Source organism: Mytilus californianus, unplaced genomic scaffold, assembly GCF_021869535.1.
Source record: "Mytilus californianus isolate M0D057914Y unplaced genomic scaffold, xbMytCali1.0.p SCAF_2, whole genome shotgun sequence".
Lineage (NCBI taxonomy): Eukaryota > Metazoa > Mollusca > Bivalvia > Mytilida > Mytilidae > Mytilus > Mytilus californianus.
This window is the reverse complement of record NW_026262668.1, coordinates 39,105,580-39,131,318: the sequence shown is the minus strand read 5'-3', so window position 1 is coordinate 39,131,318 and position 25,739 is coordinate 39,105,580. Positions and strand designations below refer to the sequence as shown.

The 25,739-nt window shown below is 31.5% G+C and overlaps 2 protein-coding genes and 1 long non-coding RNA gene across 7 annotated transcripts in view; 1 reads left to right on the top strand and 2 right to left on the bottom strand.

The window, feature by feature from the left end:
* Positions 1 to 5,118: 5,118 nt before the first annotated feature.
* Positions 5,119 to 8,490, bottom strand: LOC127728956 (anamorsin homolog). The gene is made up of 3 exons (XM_052236536.1): positions 8,307 to 8,490; positions 6,416 to 6,639; positions 5,119 to 5,238 (listed from the first exon to the last, which is right to left on the bottom strand). The coding sequence occupies exons 1-3, from the start codon at positions 8,461 to 8,463 to the stop codon at positions 5,119 to 5,121; spliced, it is 501 nt and encodes a 166-aa protein (XP_052092496.1). The 5' UTR covers positions 8,464 to 8,490.
* Positions 8,491 to 19,868: 11,378 nt separating this feature from the next.
* Positions 19,869 to 20,837, top strand: LOC127727948 (uncharacterized). Its single transcript, XR_007993929.1, has 2 exons — positions 19,869 to 20,047; positions 20,430 to 20,837. It is a non-coding gene; the product is annotated as an uncharacterized LOC127727948 (long non-coding RNA).
* A 3,938-nt stretch (positions 20,838 to 24,775) lies between these two features.
* LOC127727930 (stAR-related lipid transfer protein 3-like) overlaps positions 24,776 to 25,739 on the bottom strand; it is a 191,169-nt gene continuing 190,205 nt past the window's right edge. For all 5 annotated transcript variants that reach the window (XM_052235087.1, XM_052235089.1, XM_052235088.1 and 2 more), the window contains one exon: positions 24,776 to 25,717. In XM_052235087.1, coding sequence (XP_052091047.1) covers positions 25,607 to 25,717 — 111 coding nt within the window. In that variant the 3' untranslated portion in view covers positions 24,776 to 25,606. The remainder of the gene's footprint in view (positions 25,718 to 25,739) is intronic.

Genomic DNA, 25,739 nt, shown 5'->3' with positions numbered 1-25,739 from the left:
AGGATACTTATTATTCTAATATAGAAAAAGAGGCGTGGAGCATTTCACATTTCAGTCCAACTACAACGAATAGACAAGATCTTCATCGAAAAATAACCATACATATGTAAAGCTTTATATTTTAAGGATAATTTTTTATAAGATATGAGATACCGGTGGAAATATATTATTTTAATAAGTTTAAATTTTACTACGTTTCATTCTCTTCACTTTTCGATGCCTATTGTGAATGAAAAACATTTATGTGGAAGCGGCCATATTTTTCTAACACAAAAAAATAAGCAAACAACCATAGAAAAAGTAAACGAACAACATATCTGTTTGAAAAAAAAAAATCGATAAAAAGTTACAAACGCAGATGATTAAGACATAACCACTCCCTTTCCAGTGTTAATACATTCCCCCAAAAAAGAATTTGGTAAATCTAAAAAATTGTATAAGCCTTTTGTAATTTTTGTAATCCGTTACAATTTATATACAAGGCTATTCTGAATGAATTAAACTACAAAGCGAAAACATTTTCCACTTTCATCAACTATGAGACGGCTAGCTTTTTGGAAAAGCTATTACTTGTTTTGTTGGTACTCAAACTTTGGCTAGATGGCTGGTCTCAGTTTTGAAGTCATCTGGTGTACTGACATTACAACATTTAAGGCAAATACTTTTCGTTCAGCTAGCACTTCAAATGCTTAAGTGAAGGGTGCTTCAGTTCAAGATATTATGAATGCTGCTATTTGGAATAATCTTCCAACATTTCAAAAATTTTATCATAAAGGAAGTTGTCAAATCTTCAACTATGGATTCATGCTTAAGTCTGCATAAAAAAACTGTTAACGGTTTAAATGCATATAACATTATTTGTGAACTGTAGAGAATAATAAAGTATTGTGTTATTTTACAGTTGGTGTTAACTGAATGATTGGCGATACGGAGGGAAATTCATACGGACATTATGTTGTGATATGGACTTGTGTAAGACTTTATGGGGCATAAGCTACGAGATATAAAAAAAATATATGATTATTTTTGTTCAATCATTAATGAAAGTGAAATAGTGAAATGATAATTCGCTTTTAACAGCCAGTTTGGTTCATTTTTGTCAAATTGAGCAAAAAATATTGCTAATGAATTATTCACTTGCAAGTGAATAATTCTACCTCATTGAATCCTAATTAATGTGAACTTTAATTGATTCCTATAGGTATAGATGGTTACGCATGAACTAGGCGGTGTCAGTTATTAATGGAAAATAATGTAAACATTGAAAGTGAAACAATTTGGTTAATACGTTCGATCTAGAAAAACTCATTCTTATACAGGTAAAAACGATTATTAACATATTTTTTTAACCTATAATTTGAAATCAAAACGACCTAGAAAAATCCAATTGCAAGAGTTCGCAATCTATTTATATTTATGTTTATGTTTAGTTAGGATTATATGAACGTCGGCAGTCTTCAGAGGTCACCTCGATAGTTAATTAGATGACGTCTAGACTAAAATACACACGAAATACTGATATATTCTATCGAGTCTATGCAACGTAAATTGTTTATTTTAGACTTTTTATAATTTGGATATGAGTTTTAGTATGTTATAAGTCGAATATAAGAATTTGAGTCAAATCGGTGAACATGAATTTAACAGCTAATGCCCCTTTAAAGGAGACATGACACGATTTTTTTCTTCTAATAAATTAATAGATATTAGTCTTAAAACATGTTTTGTACAATTTTGCTGGTCAAAACCTGATCAATCGGCATTTTTTAGGTCAAAGAATCCAGTGCTTGTCTTAATCAATGATTTTTAATAAGATAACGATCACGTGATCGTGCTTACGTCATAGGTTACAAGCTGAGAAAATGTCTGAAACTGGACGATGCCGATCACTTTTCTGCACAATTACACATTGGACGGTATTGATAGCAGTTTTCCCGATTACTGACAAACTAAAACAATTGACCTCATCAATTTGAGCCATTGAGTGTCGAAAATAACCAAGAAAAAGACATTTATTCCTCATGTGAAGAGTCAAACATCGACGATTTTTCAGTCCATAATGATCGGCTTGTTACAATACATATTGTTTCGTCTTATGGATAACTTTAAGAAAGCGCTTTCTGCATTTTTGTTTTAATAAAACTACTTTTAATCATGATTGAAAGTATAAATTTCTAATTATTGATGATCAAATTGTCCGTTTTTTTTTCTTCTCTTTTACGGTACCGTTATAGGTGTGCACCAGAAGAAGAAAATCAAAGTGCTTGTAAGCACTGAAGGGTAAAGATTGCTTTAATTTATCAATGGGAAGTAAAATTATAAAGCATTGGTTGTATAATGTAGTTGACTCAACTAGAATTCTGGGCAAAGGAAGATAACTCCAATTTTTAAACTTTAACAATGACATCATTGATATTTTTAGAACATATATTAGATCCTGCACCTTGCAAAAGTTATGTAATTTTCTTGACAAGTATAACATCATTTTGTGACTTGAATATCTGAGCATATATTTCATTGATAAATTTCTGAAATGTTCATGGATAGGATGTATATAATGTTATGATCAATGCACTGTATTTTGTGTATATCAAAGGTAGTGATAAACCTTGGAAGATTTAGATATCAAGTCAGTACCATAGGGTTTTGACTGCATTTCATGCAATCATTACCCAAAAACGACAGTAAAAGTTAAATTAGGCGTTCGCAAAGGCTACGTTATTATTTTAGACTTTTTGTTGTTGATACGGAGGGACTTTTAATAGGTATAAATAGACAGAATATGAAAATTAAAAATGTAGGAATAGCCAGAAGACACCCATCAAAATGCCTATAATTTTTTTCGTTGGAAACCATACATCAAAATTATCCATATCAGACTTTCTATTTTCTGCATTTGGAAGATTTTTGTCTCACAGTTGAATAGGCAGGACATATTTTTATTGCTTTGAGGAGTCTTCAAATAACAATTTTAATACCTTTTCCCCCTGGTATGTCAACATTTATTGAAGGTTGTTGTTTCAGTAATTAAATTTTCACACCTATAGCATATTTGACCAGGTGAAAGGTAATAAGGCACCTGTAGTATGATTTAGTCACGTGTAATGTTATTTACCTTTTAAAACCATACATTTTAAAGATAAAATGCTCCGCTGGGCGCAGCTTGATACGACCGCAGAGGTCGAACCCTGAACAGTTGGGGCAAGTATGGACACAACATTCAAGCTTGATACAGCACTGAATTTGGATTGTGATTAAATATTTGACACAGCATAGGTTTCTGACACAGAATGAATGTGGTCTAAGAACTTAAAAATTTTTAATTTACCTATTCAAACCATATCATTATTATTTGCTTTTATATATAAATCAGAAATAACCAATTTAAAATGGAAAATTTTAAAGAAAAAAAAATCCCTCCCCCAAATTTTTTGAACCCCCTTATGATTCATCACCCCCAAACTCAATCCCAGCCTTCCCTTTCTGGTATGGTACCTTGCAGTACAATTTCAGAGAGATCCATACACTTGAACACAAGTTATTGTCTGGAAACTAGAAAAATGCTTGTTTTTAGGCCCCTTTTTGGCCCCTTATTCCTAAACGTTTTTGGGCAATTACCCCCAAACTCAATTCCAGCTTTCCCTTTGTGATATGGAACCTTGTAGTACAATTTTAGAAAGATCCATACACTTACACACAAGTTATTATCATAAAACTAGAAAAATGCTTGTTTTTTGCCCCTTTTTTGGCCCCTAATTCCTCAAATTTTGAGGCAATTACCCCAAAATCAATCCCAACATTCCCTTTGTGATATGGACTTTGTGGTACAATGTCAGAGAGATCCATACACTAACACACAAGTTTTGTCTGGAAGTTACAAAAATTCTTATTTTTGGCCCTTTTTTGGCCCCTTATTCCTTAACTTTTGGTACCATAACCCCCAAAATCAATCCCAATCTTTCTTTTGTGGTATTAAACCTTATGGTAAAATTTCATAGAGATCCATTCACTTTAACTAAAGTTAGAGTGCGAAAACCAATGTTTCTTTGGACGACGACGACGACGGCGGCGACAACGACGCCAACGTCATACCAATATACGACCGCAAAATTTTTTTGCAGTCGTATAAAAAGCACATTTCCTAATACCGGATGTTGACTTGACAATGGTAAAACATGGACCAGAGACAGATACGTAAAATCCGTGTACGTTTACAAAGCACGATTGAGTTTAAGTAGCTCTTTCCACGTTATTTCTTCAAGAAAATACTCGAAATGAATGTTAGATAAAGGTATCAATGATAATTTTATCATTTTTGAAGAATTAGGATGCATAATTAAATTTCCCACCGCACATGCGCACTCGTGTACTAGTTCAAATAACGTGGTTCTGACGATTTTTCGTTTAAAACCTTTTTAAATTTTTCATCAAATCATATTTATAAACGTATTTTTGACAATTTTAATCTTTCTGACTAAATTAATTAGATGCAAACCGCTTAAATGTAAGAAAATAACTTTTGAATAGACCGATCAATGTCCGGTACAAAATAGTTTACCTGTCGCCTGAACAGGTAAATTTCAGCTGTCCGACAACTAATATACCTTAATTAAAATGATAAGGTATTAAAGTAGAGTTTGTTTTGATAGTACTTAATCATCATGTCACTTTTATGACCGGAAATGTGTGACTGTTTAAGGCAAAAGGTCGGGTCAAAAAATTCGAACTTCCAATTATTTTTTAATTATGTTAAAAGAATCTTAAAATGACCGTCTCTTAAGGAAGCCTTGAAAACTAAAAGTAGATGACCGTTTCATGCTTTTCCCAGACGGAAATTGTCCGGTAATTTATAAATGTCCGGAACATATGACCGTTTTGGAAGCCAAGCTTTTACCAATGAACCATGAAAATGGGGTCAAGGTCAGATGGTACATGCCAGATGGTCATGTACACCTTGTAATCATTCCATACATCAAATATAGTAGACCTATTGCTTATAGTATCCTAGAAACAGAAATAACTTGTATTTAATTGAAATTTTAAAATCAGATTCTGGGTTTGGGATGGGAGTCTCAAGAAAGGACAAGTGTCTCTTCCTGTCAATACTAAAGGAAACATTCACCCACCTGTTTTCTTTGCAAATGAGAGTTTGAGTTGAGTTGATGCTCCAACTTCATAATCTGGCTTTTTACACTTGCACTGAAGAATTGTTCTGTTAGAATCATCACTCTTGGTTGGCTCATAAAAAAACAAAAGTTATAATCATGTTCTTTCATGACAAAGGAAACATTTAAAAAAGGAATTGAATTAATTATCATAATTTTGATTCAAAGTTTGTTTATTTATGTGTGTTAAGGCTACTTTCTAAACATTCCTATTTTTCACGACAGTCAGATGTAACCATGGAGAAACGCACACTGTTAAACTACAGCCTGAATTGAGAGAGTAATAAACACTTTTACACACTGAAATGGTGGAGAAATTAAAATGCCAAACAATGACCTTTGTCAAGGGAGTAACAACATTAACAACATTTCATATCGGAGTAGATGCATTGCACCTTTACCATTCTATATGACCACATCTTTAACAGTCAATATCTTTACTAGATTAAATAAATATTATTCATGATATTTGTAAAAATGCCCATCTGGTTTTTATCAACAAATGTAATGTAGTTTTTAAAGTTTCAGAGACATATGGACCATATTAGATTAAATCCTAAATATTTCTTTTGGTTTTTTATTTTCAGTCCTATTTTGATGCATATTTCTTCTTTGACTTTTTGATGTAAACTGAACTTTTCAATCAGGTTTGTGGTAGCTCTTATGCCTATACAGCGCCAAGAGGGCATATAACCCCAATCTAAGATGATGCATAAGATTTTTCAGATTCCCTCAGATAAAGTTTGAATTTCTTCTTTGACTGCCTATTGATATTAACTTTCAGTAATGCCTCATTGCTTCTGTCTTAACTTGAATGGGTTTTATCCTTAGCTCTTCTGCTTCAAAGAGAGGATATAAATTGCACTTGTGAAGAACCAAATTATTATATCCATGTACATGTACATGTAGCTCTATCAGGTAAAATACTGTCCACAGTTGATTTTGACAGGTGCTTGATAAATTCTCCTATGTGAACATGATATTGTTGCATCAATCTTTGCTCAGCATTGCCCTCTTCTACAAATGGCATGATGGAGACTCTAACAATCATTGTTTTACAGTAAAGCATTACTTTTGAAAGACAAGTACCAAAAATAGCTCAATGATAATTGTTAAGATTCAAGTTCCAATTTAGAAAGGACTAGAAAACATTTTAAGGCAATAAAGTATTATAAATTTGATAGATTCATGCCATTTATCCAATGCAAATTTCTAATGATGATAAACAGTAAAGAAAAAATTTAAGATACCTGCTCCACTTGAACAAATCCAGGTAATTTTAACAAAGACACCATTTTCTCAGCCTCTGATGTTCCTCCATTGGACCCATTATCCACAGCCTGCTGTATAACAAGAGTACCTCCAGGTCTAAGTAGGCGACATACCTCACCCAGCTGATCTATACTGTGCTTTGTATTGTAGGGAGGAACAATACCAGACACAATCACACCAAATGCTGAATTTGAATATGACGCTATAATAAACGAAGAAAATAAATGCAGATACTTTACTGTGTGGAGATTAAATACGGGACACAATCACATCAAATGCTGAATTTGAATGGGATGCTATAATGAAGACAAAATATGTGCAGATACAATTGTAAAAGTTGCATTTGTTCACTTTGAACAAACATATGACATTTAAGATACTGTTGAATATTTTTTCCTCACTACTCTTTATGTGAAGGTCCTGGTGCAGGTCGTTCCAGTAATCTTATTTCGGATAATATTTAAATTTAGATAAAATGTCAGTAATTGAATTCTAACTACAAACAACTATTAACTTTTACTTGGAATAAATATATTCCACTTTCTTATAAAAAAATATAATATATACATGTACTAGGTCATACAGCATATTAATTGTCCCTGACAAAAGCCAGGAATAACAAATTTGTTGGCTGTCTTTTTTTCATTTGTTTTGTACCTGTATTCTCATCATTTTTGTATTTGTCATTAAACTAATTAGGGTCCTGACAAATTGTCGGTGGTGCCCTACAGTAATCACTAAGTATATCTATTCCTCTGTCTATCTGTCAGTCTTCACTTCTATGTCGTACAATAAGTCTTGATTGCCCTAACTGATTTCAATAACTTTTGTCCTTTGTGCAATGCGTTGCGAGGGACATAGAAATTCTTGGCTTCCATCCGTTCACCCCTCTGTCCATCTATGAATGTGTCCAGTCAACTTTTTTCAAAGAGTTATGCCCCTTGGAAATATTAATTATATAGAAAATTGCATTGTAAGCACTGTCACACCTACATTTCTTGTAGAATTATAATGAAATGTATATCGAAGGTTTATATCTACAATGTCTTGGGTGAGTTCGAAAATCAGCGCTGATGGCAAGCACCTTCACATTTACATTTCAAGGTTTAATAGACAAACCTGACATGTACACTATAAATCTTTCATACACCAAATATAGCTGACCTTATGCTTATAGTACTTGAGATACAGACTTGACAATGAAAACTTAACCTTGATCACTGATCCGTGTAATGAGGTCAAGTGAATCCCGTCTAATGGACAATAGATCTTGCAAGGATCATATGTACCATATATAGTTATCCTATTACACATGACAAGTGAAAAATTCACATGACAAAAATCTTTTTTTAAGCAGATACTAAACCATGAAAATGAGTTCAAGAATAATGGGCATATGACAGACTGTACAAGGTATGAAGCATCCAGGTCTTCTACCCCCTGATATATAAAGCTTTATACAAATAATTTATGCCACTGTTGCCACCAGATTTAGACATCCCCATGTCTTGCATTCTCAAGAAAGAAAATTTTTGTTAATAGTACTTGGATTTTAATAGAGAAAGTCTCTATGTATACAGAACCCATCCTGAATTAGTTCCTGGTGTCAAAATTTATGAAAATCGATAACAAGTGAACAAGTATTGTTTTGTTTACACAAGTATTTATCACACAAAAATGAGCAAGCAGACCCTTGCTGACATGTCTGTTTTCTAGTTTTCAAACAAGTTTTTAAAAATAGGACGCTAATTACCCAAAACAAGCTGTTTTCCTAACAATAAATCTTTCAGTCTAAAAGTACAGTACTGCCTGATCATAATGCCTAAATATAGTAAAATAAATCAAAGCTTTATCTTTGTTTAAACTTACTGATTTGAAGTCTGTCTAGATTTTCCACTTTAACAGATCCTGCATCAGTAACCTTATCTGACAAATCCTTTACAGTTTCTTGTATACGTCCAGCTTCTAGATTCCCAGACCACAGTAACAGCACATCATTTTTCTGAGAAACACAGTCTAAAGCCATGATCTGCAAGTATTTAATTTTATGTATAACTATAATAAATCTATGTATATTTCATTCTCACATATTTGTTGCAGTGGCAATCAAGGGGGTCTGATAATGATACTAACTTTCAGCATGACACAAGAGTAAAAGTATGATTACAGGTACATGCAATCATCAGGGGCTTAGCTCCATATACGCTAACACGCCATGGCGTGCACTTCATCTAAATATAAAAAAAATTGAGAAATGAAAAAAAAAATGAGATATATTATTGATATGTCATCTTTATATTGCTACTGTATTAAACAAGTCTACTGCTACTGCATGGTCATTAAAAATATATTCGTATTAACTTATAGATTCATTACATTTTGAAACTTATTGTTTATTGTGTTCACTTAACGTTTCCGGCAGTGGATTGTTTTCATCTATTTTGGCATACTATACGTTAGTTATTTCATCCTCTCTTTTTAGGCCTTACATGAAAAATAAGAATGCAAAAACGAAAGTTTCTATGTGCAGGCTTGTTTCTGTTTTTCACGCGATTGGAAAATCCAGGTTTATATTTTCAAGAGAAGTTACCTTACAAACATGTTGTAAGGATTGGCCACATATATGTAGGACTCTAAAGTGCGATGGTCACACTAAAGTGCGATGGTCTACGCTAAAGTATGATGGTGTCTCACGCCAAAGTGCGATGGTTTGTTTGCTAAAGTACGATGGTATATCACGCTAAAGTGCGATGGACCAATAGGGTAAGGTTTGAGGACTAAAAACGTTAAAGTACATGGATGTTAAAAAATATACTTTTTTCAAAAGCTAGTATGCTCAGGTATAACATATGTGACAGGCTTTATAATATACCGGTAGGCTTAAGTGATTGTTTCTAAATCTAGAAGATCGATTACGTTATAATTGCCAAAAAGGTAATTTAGATGTCACAAAATACTATATTTCCTGTAAAATGATTTTTAACAATTCAGGATTATCAAATATTTGGATAAACACAGTCTATCACTAATGTGAACACCTCCCTTTACAGTCGTCATGGTTAAATACAAATACAAAATTGGTTCATTGTGGGAATAAGTTACATTTATTTGTATAAACTTTAATTTAAATTTGAGAGAAAGGTGATATTCGCCGAGCTTTCTCCTGTTTCGTAGCGAGTACAAATACCGACAATGTATAATTTACGCTTGAAAACATGTAGCTTTATTTTACTTACGTTACTTTTCAATAAAATCGACAATATTAGTTCATTTGTATGATTTTAGCTTTAAGCAACTATGTGCACAGGATTTATTTGTTTTGCAAAGTTTGATTAAATGGAAGAAAGGCCGACATAGTTAGTTGCACTATTACTAACACAATTCTATATTAATATTCTTGTATTAATATTCTTGTAATTGTTATTAAATACATCAAATAACATAATAAGAAACCTAATCTTGATTTATATCCAATTTTTAGAAATTTACCTGTGACGTTACTTTTTGTGGCGTTGATCCATTCGTGTTACAGACACACCTTCGTAATTCTATTAAGCTGTTTTTGTGTACTGTCCAAAATTATTTTAGTTATTCGTTGTTATTCTGTGGTTAACATGTCGAAATGTACTATCATATTATTTATTTATGTATTTCTCTGTCTTTGGTGTTTTTGCATTTATTTGTACTCTGTTCCCGTCATGTAATGTTGTCATTTTAGCGGTATATTTAACATTGCCATAAAGCGCGGAGGTTTGGCTAGCCACAAAACCAGGTTCAACCCACCATTTTTTCTTAAAATGTCCTGTACCAAAGTCAGGAATACGGCAGTTGTTATCTAATAGTTCGTTTCAATGAATGTTGCATTGTTGTTTGTTTTTTGTTGCACTTCTGTGCTCTGTTATTTCGTTGTTTTCCTCTTATAGTTGATGTGTTTCCCTCGGTTTTAGTTTGTAACCCGGATTTGTTTTCTCTCAATCGATTTATGACTTTTGAACAGCGGTATACTACTGTTGTCTTTATTTGACGGGGACCGCGAAGTAAACTGCAACGTAAACAATGATTTGAATGTATCCGTTCGCTCCATGTGAGCAGTAACTTATAGTAGCGGTATCATATGTAAGCAGTAACTTACAGATTAACTTGTTTAGTTGGTTTTGTTTTTAACCAGCTTCAAAAGATAGGAATACTAGTTTTCTGTCCTCCGTCTGTAGTTCATTTATGTTGCAAGTGATCTAAGATCAGAAATTTTTGAAATTCTACACCAATGTAAGAATTGGTAGTTAAAACCTTTGTGTTTATTAACTTTCGGGACAAAAAAAGGGGTTATCTTTTATATGAAAGATCAAAATTAGTTTTAACTACTAGTATTTGTTCATTTTTAGATGTATAATTATGTGACAGTAGGAACTAAGACTTTTTTATTAGAGAAACTAGTAACAGTGTTCTTCCCAAAACCTTTTAGCATCATGGTAATATTGATTTTCTTATAGACTGTTTTATGGATGTGATGCTATTATTTGTAGAAAAAAGATGCTTTTTCAAAACTCCTTGTTTACCTGGAAGCTCTTAGAAGTATGAGCGGAAAAAACTGCTAGTAACCGTCAACGCCGTCTGTCTGAAAATGGCTTTTAGGATATACACGTGTACAATGGTGTACATGGTTAAGATATTCAGTAAAAGAAGATGTTGTATTTTGGTGTCCATGTTTTTTTTTCGGCCGAAAATGATGTCTAAGTCTTCTATTTATATCTGAAATGCCTCTAATAAGCACCACTTTGCGTCTGGTGAAAAAAATAAAATTTTATGACAGAATGAATGTATTTATTCCTCTTATCTAATACATGTGCCTATATTACCTTATCATGTGTACATTCACATGTATTTGTTTATTCATTTTAAAAAAAACATTGACTATTGATCAAAATTGGACCGTTTACTTAGTTATGTAAAATTTAGATTTCAAATTTGCAACTTATGTTGCACGAATTTCAAAATGTGGGAATAGATTTCTTTGTTTATCAAACTACAGTTTATAATCATAGGAAGCTAAGTTTTCAGTGTAGCTAACCTGCCCTCGCACCCATAACTATTTATATGGAGAATGTATATATATTTTTTTCACTTATTTGTATACTGACTGTTTCTATTTTGTTTTAGTAGATATTTCAACATGGCAGCCAGGGATGGGGTAATCGTAATCTGTAATCGTAATTGATTGTAATTGATTACATTTTTTCCAGTAATCGACAGTAATCTGTAATCGAAGACATTTTCGATTACATGTTATCGTAATTTAATAGATTACAGCAAAAATTAGGATGTAATCATAGATTACTTTTCGATTACATTTCGATTACTTTAGTGTAATAGTTTGATGAAATATAACCTATTTTAAATGAAAATATGTATGTATTCATCACTTTATAGTACAGATAAAATAAAATGAATTAATAAGACTTCAGAGTTTATCAAATGTCTTATTTGTATCTATTATCTCAAGCTGCATTATGATTAACCAGATCTACCAAATTTTACTGTATATCCAGCTTTTGAAACAATTGACTTTTCTGTCTTCAATGCTTGTCAATAATTTAAAGGCCTTTTATTTTGAAATAAGAAAATAGATTAAAATAAGAAATGAGTGTGTTTGATGTTAAGTTCTGTACTACATTGACATTGAAGCGTAATTTTCAATAAGAGTTGGAGTTTAAGTTAGAATAGATAAACAGTTGATTCGTTATAATATTATGATATAAAAAATTAGAAAGTACACAAAATCCTTTTGACAATGTACCAATGGCTATGCATTGAAATTCTTGTTCAGAAATAGATACATGTATCCCATTTTGACACTAAAATTATATATTGTTTATAATTTTGAACAGAGCATAAAAATTCCCAACAAACTTCTTGTGTTTACTAATCAGATGATCAAGGACTTCCTATCAATGAGATGCCAACTATGTTTTGATTTCAATTATGTCTAATTAAGAGGAGATTTACATTATATTGCCCCAGGTTATAACATGTACTCCATTGGCAGTTTTATAACCTGTTAGCACATACTTACAACTTCTCGTCCAATCAAATTGCTTATATTTGCCTTCTAATTTTCATAGTACATACTTTTCCTGTGTACTAAGTAACTACGCATGAATGACCACAAGGGTAAGATTTCATTTTAGCACATATTTACAACTTCTCGTCCAATCAAATTGCTTATATTTGCCTTCTAATTTTCATAGTACATACTTTTCCTGTGTACTAAGTAACTACGCATGAATGACCACAAGGGTAAGATTTCATTGTATCGTAATCAAGATATTTAAAACAAAAATTGCCACTGGCTATTTTGAATAAAAATGCTGTGTTCCAAATTAAATTAAATAGTTTGTAATTAGTTTTCACGTTGATTTTTAAATATCCTGCTATTAAAATCTTTGGATCTAAAAATTGTTTTTGACAATTGCAAATTTTATCATTTAAATAAAGGGTAATACATATGGTTCTTTATACCTTGATTAGAGTACAACGATATCTTAAAATTATGATAATGTATCATCCATGCAATTACTTTGTACACAGAAAAGTGTGTACTATGAAACCTTGTGCAGGAAAATTAAAGCAACTTGGTGATAAACTTTCTTAAGGAAGGTGATCTATTTCATCATGAATTGATTGATTTATTGATTATTGGTTGCTAAATGTCCAGTGGCAAATATTTCATGCATGTTCAGGACGATGTCATAAATTGAAAAACTGTGATTATGTCTGAAGATAATGTGCCACCTATATATATATATAAACATATTCTGATAAATCTTTTAGTTTTTACTTTGAAATAATAAAAAAAAAAAAAAAACACAAAACCTATAATCTCTGATCTATTGGTAGTTGCTTTTTAATGCCTATCTGCTAGACTATATATATGGGGACAAACTATCTCTATGTTTCAAATTTATTATAGCTTTAGTTTTACTGTGAAATTAAAAAAAATGTTTTCAAAACATGTAAAGCTTCCACTGCAATTTAATTATTGCCTGCTTTTGGCCAAAATAAACTATCAATAGACCAATTAAAAGATTACTCGAGTTGTAAATATGTGCTAAATTGGATAGTCTATGGAAAGATATATACTATGAAATTAAGAGCTCGGGGCAAGCCCCTCGCTCTAAATTTCATAGTATATACCTGTCCATAGACTAACCTAGACGTATCGTAATCAAGATATTTAAAACAAAAATTGCCACTGGCTATTTTGAAATAAAATGTTGTGTTCCAAATTAAATTAAATAGTTTGTAATTAGTTTTCACGTTGATTTTTAAATATCCTGCTATTAAAATCTTTGGGTCTAAAAATTGTTTTTGACAATTGCAAATTTTATCATTTAAATAAAGGGTAATAAATATGGTTCTTTATACCTTGATTAGAGTACAACGATATCTTAAAATTATGATAATGTATCACCCATGCAATTACTTTGTACACAGAAAAGTGTGTACTATGAAACCTTGTGCAGGAAAATTAAAGCAACTTGGTAATATTTTTTTAAACTTTCTTAAGGAATCTATTTCGTCATGAATTGATTGATTTATTGATTATTGGTTGCGTAATGTCCAGTGGCAAATATTTCATGCATGTTCAGGACGATGTCATGAATTGAAAAACTGTGATTATGTCTGAAGATAATGTGCCACCTATATATATATATAAACATATTCTGATAAATCTTTTAGTTTTTACTTTGAAATAATAAAAAAAAAAAACACAAAACCTATAATCTCTGATCTATTGGTAGTTTTTTTTTAATGCCTATCTGCTAGACTATATCTATGGGGACAAACTATCTCTATGTTTCAAATTTATTATAGCTTTAGTTTTACTGTGAAATTAAAAAATGTTTTCAAAACATGTAAAGCTTCCACTGCAATTTAATTATTGCCTGCTTTTGGTCAATTTATTTTGTCATCTTACCATGTAAGAAGTACATGTATAGTAAAACACCGCTTTATATCAGTATACATACTTACACCAGCAGCTACCATCTTTTCATTCTGGAGTGAAGGGCTTTTTGAAATCACATATTTTACAATAATACTAGTGAGTAGATTTACAAAACTTCGTTAATGAGCTCCTTTTTACAAACACCTGTGATACAAGTAGTCAGCCAAAATAAACTATCAATAGACCAATTAAAAGATTACTCGAGTTGTAAATATGTGCTAAATTGGATAGTCTATGAAAAGGTATATACTATGAAATTAAGAGCTTGGGGCAAGCCCCTCGCTCTAAATTTCATAGTATATACCTTTCCATAGACTAACCTAGACTAATTAGGGAGGTTATCTAAACAAAAGGATTAATTCATGCATGTATTAGTTGTAAATATTATAAATTTACATCTTTGAAATTAACTGAACTAATTAATTATTATTCTTTTTTACATTTCTTTTTCAGAGGAAACTAACAACATTGTAATGTACTATATATTCAAATATAGTTAAATGAATAAATACAATATACCTAACTTAAGTCAGTATGACAGCAAAAATTTGCAAAATATAGAGAAATATGGAAAATAACCTAAAATATAAAGAAGTGACTGAAGCCATGTAATGTCATTGTAAGAACTTTATCACCACTCGCTCATGTTGAAAACCCAGAATTTCAAGAATTTTTGAATATTTCAGATCCTCAGTAAGAGCTTCCATTTAGAAAACAACTGTCAACTTAAACTTCGAACACAATGCTTTAAATGCTGTTTTTGTAAAGTTCTAAATTTCCACTATACATACGTTGAACAATATATTTGTGTTTGGCTTACTTTATTATTTTTTTGTAATTTTGTAGCATGTAATTGACAGTAATCGAAATGTAATGTAATTACTTTTGATAAAGTAATCGATTGCAATCGATTACATACAAAAAATCACAGTAATAGATTATAAATCGAATACACAAAAATCCTTCAGGTAATCGATTATTAATCGATTACATTTGTCAGTAATCGTGCCCATCCCTGATGGCAGCGGCCTGTGCAGATGTCATATGCGATTGACTTTTTCTTTATATTTTTTGTTGAATTTAATAAAGTTAGCTACACAACTGGCGAGCTGATCCCATAATGATATGGTGTTTTTGTTTTATGTATTAGCCTAAGCATTAATGTGGTTTAAGGATTAAATACTCATGTTCAGTTGAGGAAAGAATGTGAACATAACAATAACAATAACGATATAGAATGTAATTCGAAATGAAATTTATACGGTTTTTTTTCCAGTTATTTATGTCATGATTTTAAATGTGTCACTTAATACCAGAAATGATTTGAATTTAACAATGCCAAAATGCATAACAGAATTGGTTTTGTGATTCTGGCTTGGAGAAGAGGCTGTATAATTCTAATGCCTATTAAAGTGGTGTGTTTTATAATAGCAATAATGTATATTATGAAAAGGATGTTACTGTAAACTCATACAGTCATTTTAACACTCACAAATTGAACTTCTCATGCATGTTTTTGGTTTAGCGGGTCGGTCTTTTCACCGCCGAACACCACCAATCACCACTGAACACCACAAAACACCGCCAAACACCAAAAAAGTGAATTACAACTATGAACAATATACGACCGCAAAAATTTTTGCGGTCGTATAAAAAACAATAATGTGTGTCAATAACAGCAGAAAACTGTTGAATTTGTTGATTTTTTATAGCAATTTCAAAGAATCTTTAAAAGGAGAATACACATGCACAGCATTTTTGAAAGTCTTATTTATTATTTTATTGTTTCAGAAAATCAACTACATATCAAGGATTTGTATACTATACAAATCCTTGTACATATATATTGACGGTCATGGCATGTAATTTTTTTTTAGAAAGATTCCTATTTGAACCTCCCTCTGTTGACAGAATAAGCATAGATATACATGAAGGGGGTTCAAAAGCAAGTCTTGACAATTTTCTGAAATGTCAAAAAAAAAATAATATCAATATTATGTGAACTATAAAATTTAGCACCCAAAATTTCTGTAAAGGGGAGAGCAAGAAGTAATAAAATGCTTCGCTGAGCGCAGCCTGATACGACCGCAGAGGTCGAACCCTGAACATTTGGGGCAAATTTGGACACAATGTTCAAGCTTGATACTGTCTGAATTTGGATTGTGATCAAATTTTTGACATAATATAGGTTTCTGACACAAATTAAATGTGGTCAAAGATCTTATAAATCCATTGCCCAATACTGTGCAATTGAAGATTTCTTCTTGAAACTTTTCAAAAATTCGAAATTTAAAAAATGTTGAAAAAAAATATGAATCCCTTAAAAAACTTGGGAAAAAATCCCCCCCCCCCCCAACTTTTTGAAACCCCTCTTGGAGCAATAACCCCAAAACTCAATCCCAGCCTTTCCTTTGTAGTGTGGAACCTTGTAGAACAATTTCAGAGAGATCCATACACTTACACACAAGTTATTGTCTGGAAACTAGAAAAATGCTTGTTTTTGGCCCTTTTTTGGCCCCTAATTCCTACATAATTGGGGCAATTAACCACAAACTCAATCTCAGCCTTCCATTTGTTCTATGGGAACTTGTGGTACAATGTCAGAGAGATCCATACACTTACACACTAGTTATTGTCTGGAAACTTAGAAAAATGCTTGTTTTTGGCCCCTTTTTGGCCCTTAATTCCTAAACTGTTGGCCCCATAACCCCTAAAATGAATCCAAACCTTCTACTTGTGGTATTTAACATTGTGGTACAATTTCAGAGCAATAGAAATACTTATACACAAGTTATTATCCTGAAACTAGAAAAATGCTTGTTTTGGGCCCCTTTTTGGGCCCCTAATTCCTAAACGGATGGGACCATCATCCCAAAAATCAATCCCAACCTTCCTTTTGTGGTATTGAACCTTCTTAAAAAATTTCATAGAGATCCATTCACTAAAACTAAAGTTGTTGTCCGGAAACCAATGTGTCTTCGGACGACGACGCAGACGACGACAACATCATACCATTATACGATCCAAAAAAATTTTTTGCGGTCGTATAAAAAATGTCTTATGTTGAAATAATTAATAAAGTAATACTACACATTGCAAAGTATGCAATTCCATCCAGACCCTTATAAATATAACTTCAAATTATAGGGAAGGAAATTTAAAATTCACATATTTCCATCCCTCTCTCCCAAATACTATTTAGCATTTTATTGGTTTATTGCTACTGGGAACAGTATATCTAACGGGAAATGAATCTGATAGGCTTTTCAGTATAAAATTGATAAAATCTCGAACTTTACGAGACTTCGCAAGATTTATGGATTTTGGAAGCGTCCGATTGAAAAACTATCGGAACTGCTCAATAAATTAACAAAATAATTCCAAACGTACAACAAATACAATGAATTGATAAGTTTTATCGTAAAGTAGATATATTTTGGCATATAAAATGACCAATATAAGTGTGATTTATTTGGTGTGAAGTGTTTTATAATGGTTTGTGAAATTCGCGATTATTAGGAATGCCATCGGCGCCATTTATTCTTTGGCATATGCTATATTCACTAAATCTGTAGATTCAAACCCTTGGGTCATAAAGATAAAGAGTCTTTTAAATGGACTTGGAATGTCGTATATCGTTAATAACTTTAATTATGTCAATGGTAATTTAAATTCCATTAAACAAAGAATTAATGACCAGTTTTTTGCAAGTTCAAAATGCAAATATACTTGAATCTGGGAACAGTATATCTATATACATGTTCCTGCTTGAATCAAAGAAGTTAGACTTTTTCAAGAGTGTCTACATAATGGGTCGAAGACCCCCCTATGTTGATATCTTAAAAAACAGAAGTGACAGAGCTGCAATATGTAAGATCCGTATAAGTGCTCATATACTGATGATTGAAAGAGGGAGACATCTAAATATCCCAGAAATGAGAGATACTGCTCTGTATGTAATTCTGGTCAAATTGAAAATAAAAACATTTTCTTTTACATTGTGAAAAATACTCAACTAAAAGGGCCATATTTTACCAAAAAGTTTCAAATATAATCGATGATCCTACAAAATTTGAAAAAAATGAAAATAATATTAACTTTTTATTAAATAATAATTCATACACAATATTAAATTGACTTCCTCTTTCATATCAGACAGTTTGAACCTGCGTAAAGCTGAGCAAACACTATAGAATTGTCAATATGTCTTTAATTCATAGTCATTGTTTATAATATTACATATTAATATAGTCATTGTTTACAATACTTATTATGAATGATCAATTTTGTAATTAATATGCCATGAGCCTTAACGATTTATTGTTGATGAGTTTGTGCAAGGATTTGTATAGTGAGTCCAAGGATTTGTATAGTGACCAATTTTTTGGTATACCTCAGGCCTGTACCAAAGATAACAGGAGATAGTTACATTTGTATATGTGTATATATGTGCTTAAAAGTGTGGGGGATAAGGGTACGATTTCAGTGCGACTAATTCAGTTAATGAAATAAAAAATATATATTGCCGTCTTCAGGATAAATCACAAGCGCTCGTCCCAGACCAGTATAATTTTTCTAACTGCCCAAATGAATAAAAAGAAATTTTATGAAAGACTATTTTTCAGGCTTTGTTGTCAAAAAGTGTTCCACAATACACAAAATTTCTTAACACTCATAAACAAAAACCAAAAAGAAAAGAACGGTCCATTCACATGTACATGTATGGAGAATTTGAAAGTAAAATTGGGCACTTCATCAAGGAGCAGTTATAAACTCTCAGCTCACTACTAAAAACTCTTCATACATGTATTGTCAGGACTCTTGGGCGTCTGGGTTCATCATTCGAAATATAAAGAAATACCAAAATAGTCAAAAATTTTATGTTGTCATGGTCAAACATTTGATATTCTTGGGATGGCTACATGTCTACTAAAGTACATAATTAATCCTTGTTACACCAATACAATCAACCGGTTATGTACTTGTATAGGATGCATAATGTGCCAATGCGGACTTTAAAATTCTGAACTTTTTCTGACCAGACTCCTTATTCTACATAAATTCAGGTCTTGTATTTTATTATTTTTGTGATGTATTATGAACTGTGTTACTTTGTTAATGTTCATATATATATATATATATATATATATATATATATATATATATATATATATATATATATATATATATATATATATATATATATGTATACCATAAAACCCCAGATATCTGGATTAATTTCAATAAAATACATATCCCAGCATTATTATAGTGAACATGTAAATTACATCTGTTTACATGGTTTAAACAGTAACAGATTATACATAACCCAGCAGTGACGAGTGCCCAATTATTCGTTTTTAAATTACTGCAAAATTCTCTAAATGTTATTTGATAAAAAATAATTATTTAGCTTTAATATATGGACAGCTAGGAGAGTAGCTTACTCTTGATACATAAGTAATAAAATTTCAGTTACTGTGTATAATTGTTTAACATCATACTTGCATTAAGTTTTTTACTTTCAGATGTAAAAGATATTTTGTGTTCTAATAGTACTTCTCTCTGAAGACAATAGTTGGTTATGGCTGTGGTTAATAATCAGGTAAACTACATTATTAAATATATAAAATAATACTGATACCAGAATTACTTTAAAATCATTATATTCAGAATTTGTGCAAGAATCATACCAGTGTGCCACATCTCTTAAATATTTTTCACAGAAATTCTTAGTTGAATTCTATCCAGCTCTGACAGCTTTCAGCACTAGTACTAGTACTGCCACAAAATGTAATTTTTAGATTCTTATTCGTTTTTAATTTGTAGTAGGCAGGTGTATTTTGTTTTACATGTAATGTTTTATTTTTTTTGCTTTGAAATTAAATGGATAAATATTATAATTTTACAATATGGAAAATGTCAGGGAAACCCTAATTATATTTTATGTATTTTAGTCTTACAAAAAAAATGTTTGTTATTTTCAGGATACCAAAGTTAAAGAAAGGAGATATGTTTCTTTGTGGTGAAAGTGCAAGAAATAACACCATATTCTGACTTACAAAATGATCACTCATACTGCATGCAATACAGGGAAAGGCATCAAACCAAGCCTCTAGAATACATACATTTGTAGAATGTATTTTCTATGATGTACACATCGCAGAGGATACTTTATGTTCCAAAAATTCAAATACAAATTGTGTCAGCTCCTGTGACAAACTTAAGACGGAAGTTAACCAGAGTATGAAATCACCATTATCAATATGTAAATTCCAACCAGTGACTATATATTTATTCAAATAGTGTCATGAATGGAATTAAAAAAGGACTTGGAAAATTAACATGTTTTAATATTGCTTTGTGTGTTAATAAAATTTGTCAGCAAGAACAAACTTCTTTTATTACAAGACATCCAGAATACATGTCTTCATACATGTCATAGCAGGTACCAGCATTTCTGTGGTTGGGTGTTCCTAGATAGTTTAGTTTGTAACAATGTTCCATTTTTTTGGTCTTTCATGCTTCGTTCATAAGGAATGTAAAAAAATATTTCATGTGGGTATAAAAATAAGGAGATGTGGTACGATTGCTATTAAGACAACTACCAGGAGATCAAAGGACAAGGATGTAAACGAAGACAGGTCAGTGTTCACTAAGATAGGTTTTCTAGGTACAATGTAGGTACTTTTCGAAAGTGGATAACCAATGAATTTATTGGGTCAATGGGATGAAGGTGGGGTGATGTGGGAATGAATATTTTAGCTTGTTGAGAATTAGTAGAAGAAATAATGTTGCCCGTTCAAGATGAAAATGAATAAGCTGCTGCATTTCTGCCTCACATTAAGCATGAAAAATTATGTAAAAAAGTGAAAATGAAGCTTTGTGACATAAACAATCTGAGCAACAGATAAAAATGAAATAATATTGACTATTTGTGAATAATCTGTCCAAGAGAAATCCTCCTGCCTTACCCCCTAAAAATGAAATGATTGTCCACTTATATATGCTCTTAATGCTAATAAAAAATGTCAAATCTTTACCAATATAAAAATAAGGAGATGTATGAATGCCAATGAGACAACTATCCATCAAATTCAAATGAAGTGGATGTAAGCAATTATAGGCAACTGTACAGCCTTCAACAATGAGAAAAACCCATATTGTATAGTCTCTAAAAGGCCACAACCTGAAAAATGTGAAACAAATAATGAGTAGGGTGTATTACACAATAAGCAGATAACCCATCAAAGTTATTCGTAAAATGCTATTAGTTGCTTGTGTTACTAATGTTTTTCACAAGGGAAATTTACTTGTACTTGCCATGGGTACAACCATTGATTTTAGGATATGAATGATACATTCATTGTTGAAGACCCTACATCAACTGTCAAGATGAAGAACAGGAATAAAAGCCATGTTCATTGATAATTTTCTATGTTTTCTATGTATTGGGTGCGATTTAGTCCCATGTACATGTACATTTACTCCATATCATTTCAGTTTCTATTTTACTGTTGTTTATAATCATGAACTTATTTTTAACTTCCTGCCAGTCCTTCAATGAACTCAAACCTCTATAGTTCCAGTTACAACTCATGTATTTGCAGTTTGAACAGACGAGAATTCTTGAAAATCAATGAATTCATTTAATTTCTCATTTGTTGCGGACCTTACATTTGTACATGTATATTGATTCTGTTAAATTTATTCATAACTTAACTATGATAAAAAATCAACATACAGATATTGTATGGAGACTGACTATACTGAAGACTGTATGATTTCCTCTAACTGTCAACATGGTCAATGCTCTTGTGGTAGTTGGGTCAGTTTCATCATGGAAGTATTATATTGAAGTCAATATAATACTTCCATGGTTTCATATACTAGAAGAAAGGACAAAGACAAGCTGCGAAAATAAATAATTGTTTTGACCTTCTCTTTGGGGTTATCTTAAACAGCTATTACAAGTATCATAAAGATGTGTTGGGCTACTCAAATTACGATCACAAGAAAAACAACAACATAACTACGATAATTTTCGGCAACTGCCAAATGTAAACGACTATCAAAGTTTCAAGTATTTTCCAGCTTGAGAGAGGTCCTCAATATGACATACTCAGAAGGAATCGTGATATCTTTGCGAATTAAAACAAAATATTGAATAAAGATGCTAAAACAAACTAAACCTAACAACAAACAAGTCAGAAATGATTATCTTGCAATACACGCTGTTCGACCTGATATTTACTAACAGGCGCGTATAAATTTATAGTGGCGAGTACGCAACATCTCACGATACGCGAGAAGTGTCGATATACCGCGAGATTCCAATCCTTCTCACTATACAAATCCTTGGTGAGTCTTACTATACAAATCCTTGGTTTGTGCTAATAAAATATTTGTATTTGTATATTTATATATATATGTTCCTGATTGCTACCAGCAAAATGCTTGAGTCCAAGAAAATATTCACAACACATAATTCTCTTTTTGATATTTGACAAAAACATTTCTTCATATAGGGGTGCTTTTAAAAAAAATGTTGAATTTTCAATCAGGGCTGAGCATGAAAATGTATAAATGTAACATCCTTCAGTCTGGGAGGACATGACTTATTTATTAGTTGTAATTGGCTTTGAACTAGCTTACAGTAACTGTGAGTACTTTTATTTCGGTGCTTTGTGTCTATTGTTTTTATGTTAGTGATTTTTGTACTTCATACCGATCTTTTGAGCTAAGCCAATTGCAACTGATTTTTAAAATTCGTTCTTAGTATGTTGTGCTGTAAGACCACTGTCCCACGTTTATGGGGGTTAAAGTAAGTAAGTTTCATTTTTGATTTAAAAAATGTCAACAGAGTTTTGCCCCACCACTGTTGAAAGCGGTGGTGGGTAACGAGCTTCAAGCCTTCTTATGAAATTATAGACATGCAAAGTAGCATGCATACAGGAATATTATTTTTCTATCTCAAGAATTCAATTTAAAAAAAAAAATCCATACTGCAATAAACCTTTTTATATCAGCATATTCTTAAAAGCAATAAAAATAAGATCTATATACAGGTTGTGTATTAGTTAACTGGTTGGGGTATTTAATCGGTGGTGCATAGGGTATTGTATGGCTGTACTACAGGTATTCATTAAACATCAACTGTATTACTGTAACAATAATATACTCCTACCTCACCTGTGCCCTAGGCAAAATCTACACCAAGGATGTACACAAAGTCAGAGCATATGAAGTAAATTTCATGCGTAAGAAGCACTTATCTTGATTTACCTTCATCAGGAACGCTCACAGCAGAATATTTGATATCCAAGGAAGTATAAGAACCGAAACATTTGAAGAGCTATATTACTAAAAAGGACCTAAAAAAATAGCCAAATCCATCTAAGGTCAACTTTGCCTATGGGATTTGAAACCTTAGTTTCTAATAAATTCCCTTTAAAATTTTTTTTTTTTATAAGTGCATAAAATACCATAAAGAACTACAAAATGTGAATGAAGAAGTCATTATTCGATATCTTAAAAATAATAAATGTTATTGATATATAGTGATTAGGACTGGGAGGCAATGCCACTTTTAAGGTACTGGTAAGATATAGGGAAGGGGAAGAGGATGGAAAATCATAAATTTGTCAAAATTTCAGTCTATTTATTGCTGCTGTGAATTTTGACAGGGGTAACAATACTTAAATTCATGCAAGTAGAACCATCCTTCATATTTTTAAATACAGATATTCAAATATACATAAACTGTTGACACAGAGATATGTCTTGCTTTTTTTGTAATTTCGATAGTATAATGCAAATGTTGAAATTAAAATGGCAATATTTTAACATGTTACATGTAACTATGCAAAACATTAAAAGTGAACAGACCATGACTGAGGGACAGAGCCAAATAATCTCCATGGAAATTAGACAAGTCAATGCTAATACATTTGCATACCAAATATCATTGACCTACTATTAATGGTTCCCCTTAAACTGACCTAATCACAAACTAATACATTGTTCACACCGTCGAAACAGCAAACCTAAGTCTCACTTTTTCGACTTTGTCAAAGCTAGACAAAAATGCAACTCAGAAGAGAAACAGCAAATTCAATTAAATATGTCATTGTTCAATGAGTAACTATATAAAAAAAGTATCTTGTTATGATGCATTTGCTACTTTTCTTCCATAATAGTAATTGTTCAAACTGCTGGTTCCTCCCGTCTTTTTCCTCTTATTGTTCTCAGCTACAAAGAGGAGATGGAGAAATGCTGATGTCCTTCCGTCTGGCATTGAGCCCAAACATCAATTAAGATAAAAGAAAAGATAACCATTGTAAAATATTTTATCATGATGAGTTCATAAGTATTGTCATACTTTTTTTATTTCTTCAATTTAAAGAGTAATATCATTTCCAAATCATAATAAGCTTAATCTCAATTACTGCATTTTTTGGTTCACATTTAATCCAATTTTTTTTTATCAACAAAGACAAATTTGTTTCAGCAATATATCTGCAAGAGCTATGATTCCTGTGAAAGAAGCTGTCATTTCATTTCAAAATTAGTGATCATCACATCCTATGAAAAACACCTGAGGATCATAAAGTAAGTAAGAAAATCATTTATTAAACCTAAATCCTGACAATTTATTATCACAATTAACTACTTATGATTCAGAAATATATACAAATGTACCAATAAAGTTATCATTTCAAACAATTTTAACAAGGGGTTTTTAGGTCATTCAAAGGATCCATCAAATGACACAAAAAAAGCTGCTTGAACCCATGAGCCTCAGAGGCAATCCATGAAACTTCATAAATTGTCTTATACAACTCAAACATAGGTACATAATTTATACTGTCCACACAAAATAAGATAAAACTCTGTTAAAATGTTTTTGTTTTGTTTCAAGCTCTACAAATAAAATTTAATTGTTTTAAAAAAAAGGTTATCCATGATCCATCTATATATTATCAAAAAATTCACACACACCAAAAATCTTTATCTTCATAAACATAATAAATGACACATTCTTCTGCCATACAATAACATGTAATCAAATCAACCTAAATTTTAAATCATTGTAATACTAATCACAGAATGCTTATTTTGTTAAAATGAAAATACAATTTTCTTTCCCTTCTTTTCTATATTCTCAGGATTTTTCCCTGTTTTTGAGGTCCTCAATGTGTATTCTAAGATATTTTAAGTAGTCAAGCATTACTCCTGTTAGTCCTACATCAATAGCCTGCTGTGGTAACCATCCCTGTATAAAAATAAATAGCATA

What these genes read in the sequence shown, in the direction of transcription:
- LOC127728956 (XM_052236536.1), bottom strand. Translation starts at nt 8,463, where the DNA reads ATGGCTTTAGACTGTGTTTCTCAGAAAAATGATGTGCTGTTACTGTGG. An exon ending in TCTAGACAGACTTCAAATCA is followed by an intron (nt 6,640 to 8,306) that starts GTAAGTTTAAAC and finishes CGTTTATTATAG; the next exon opens with CGTCATATTCAAATTCAGCA. An exon ending in GATTTGTTCAAGTGGAGCAG is followed by an intron (nt 5,239 to 6,415) that starts GTATCTTAAATT and finishes TTTTTTTATGAG; the next exon opens with CCAACCAAGAGTGATGATTC.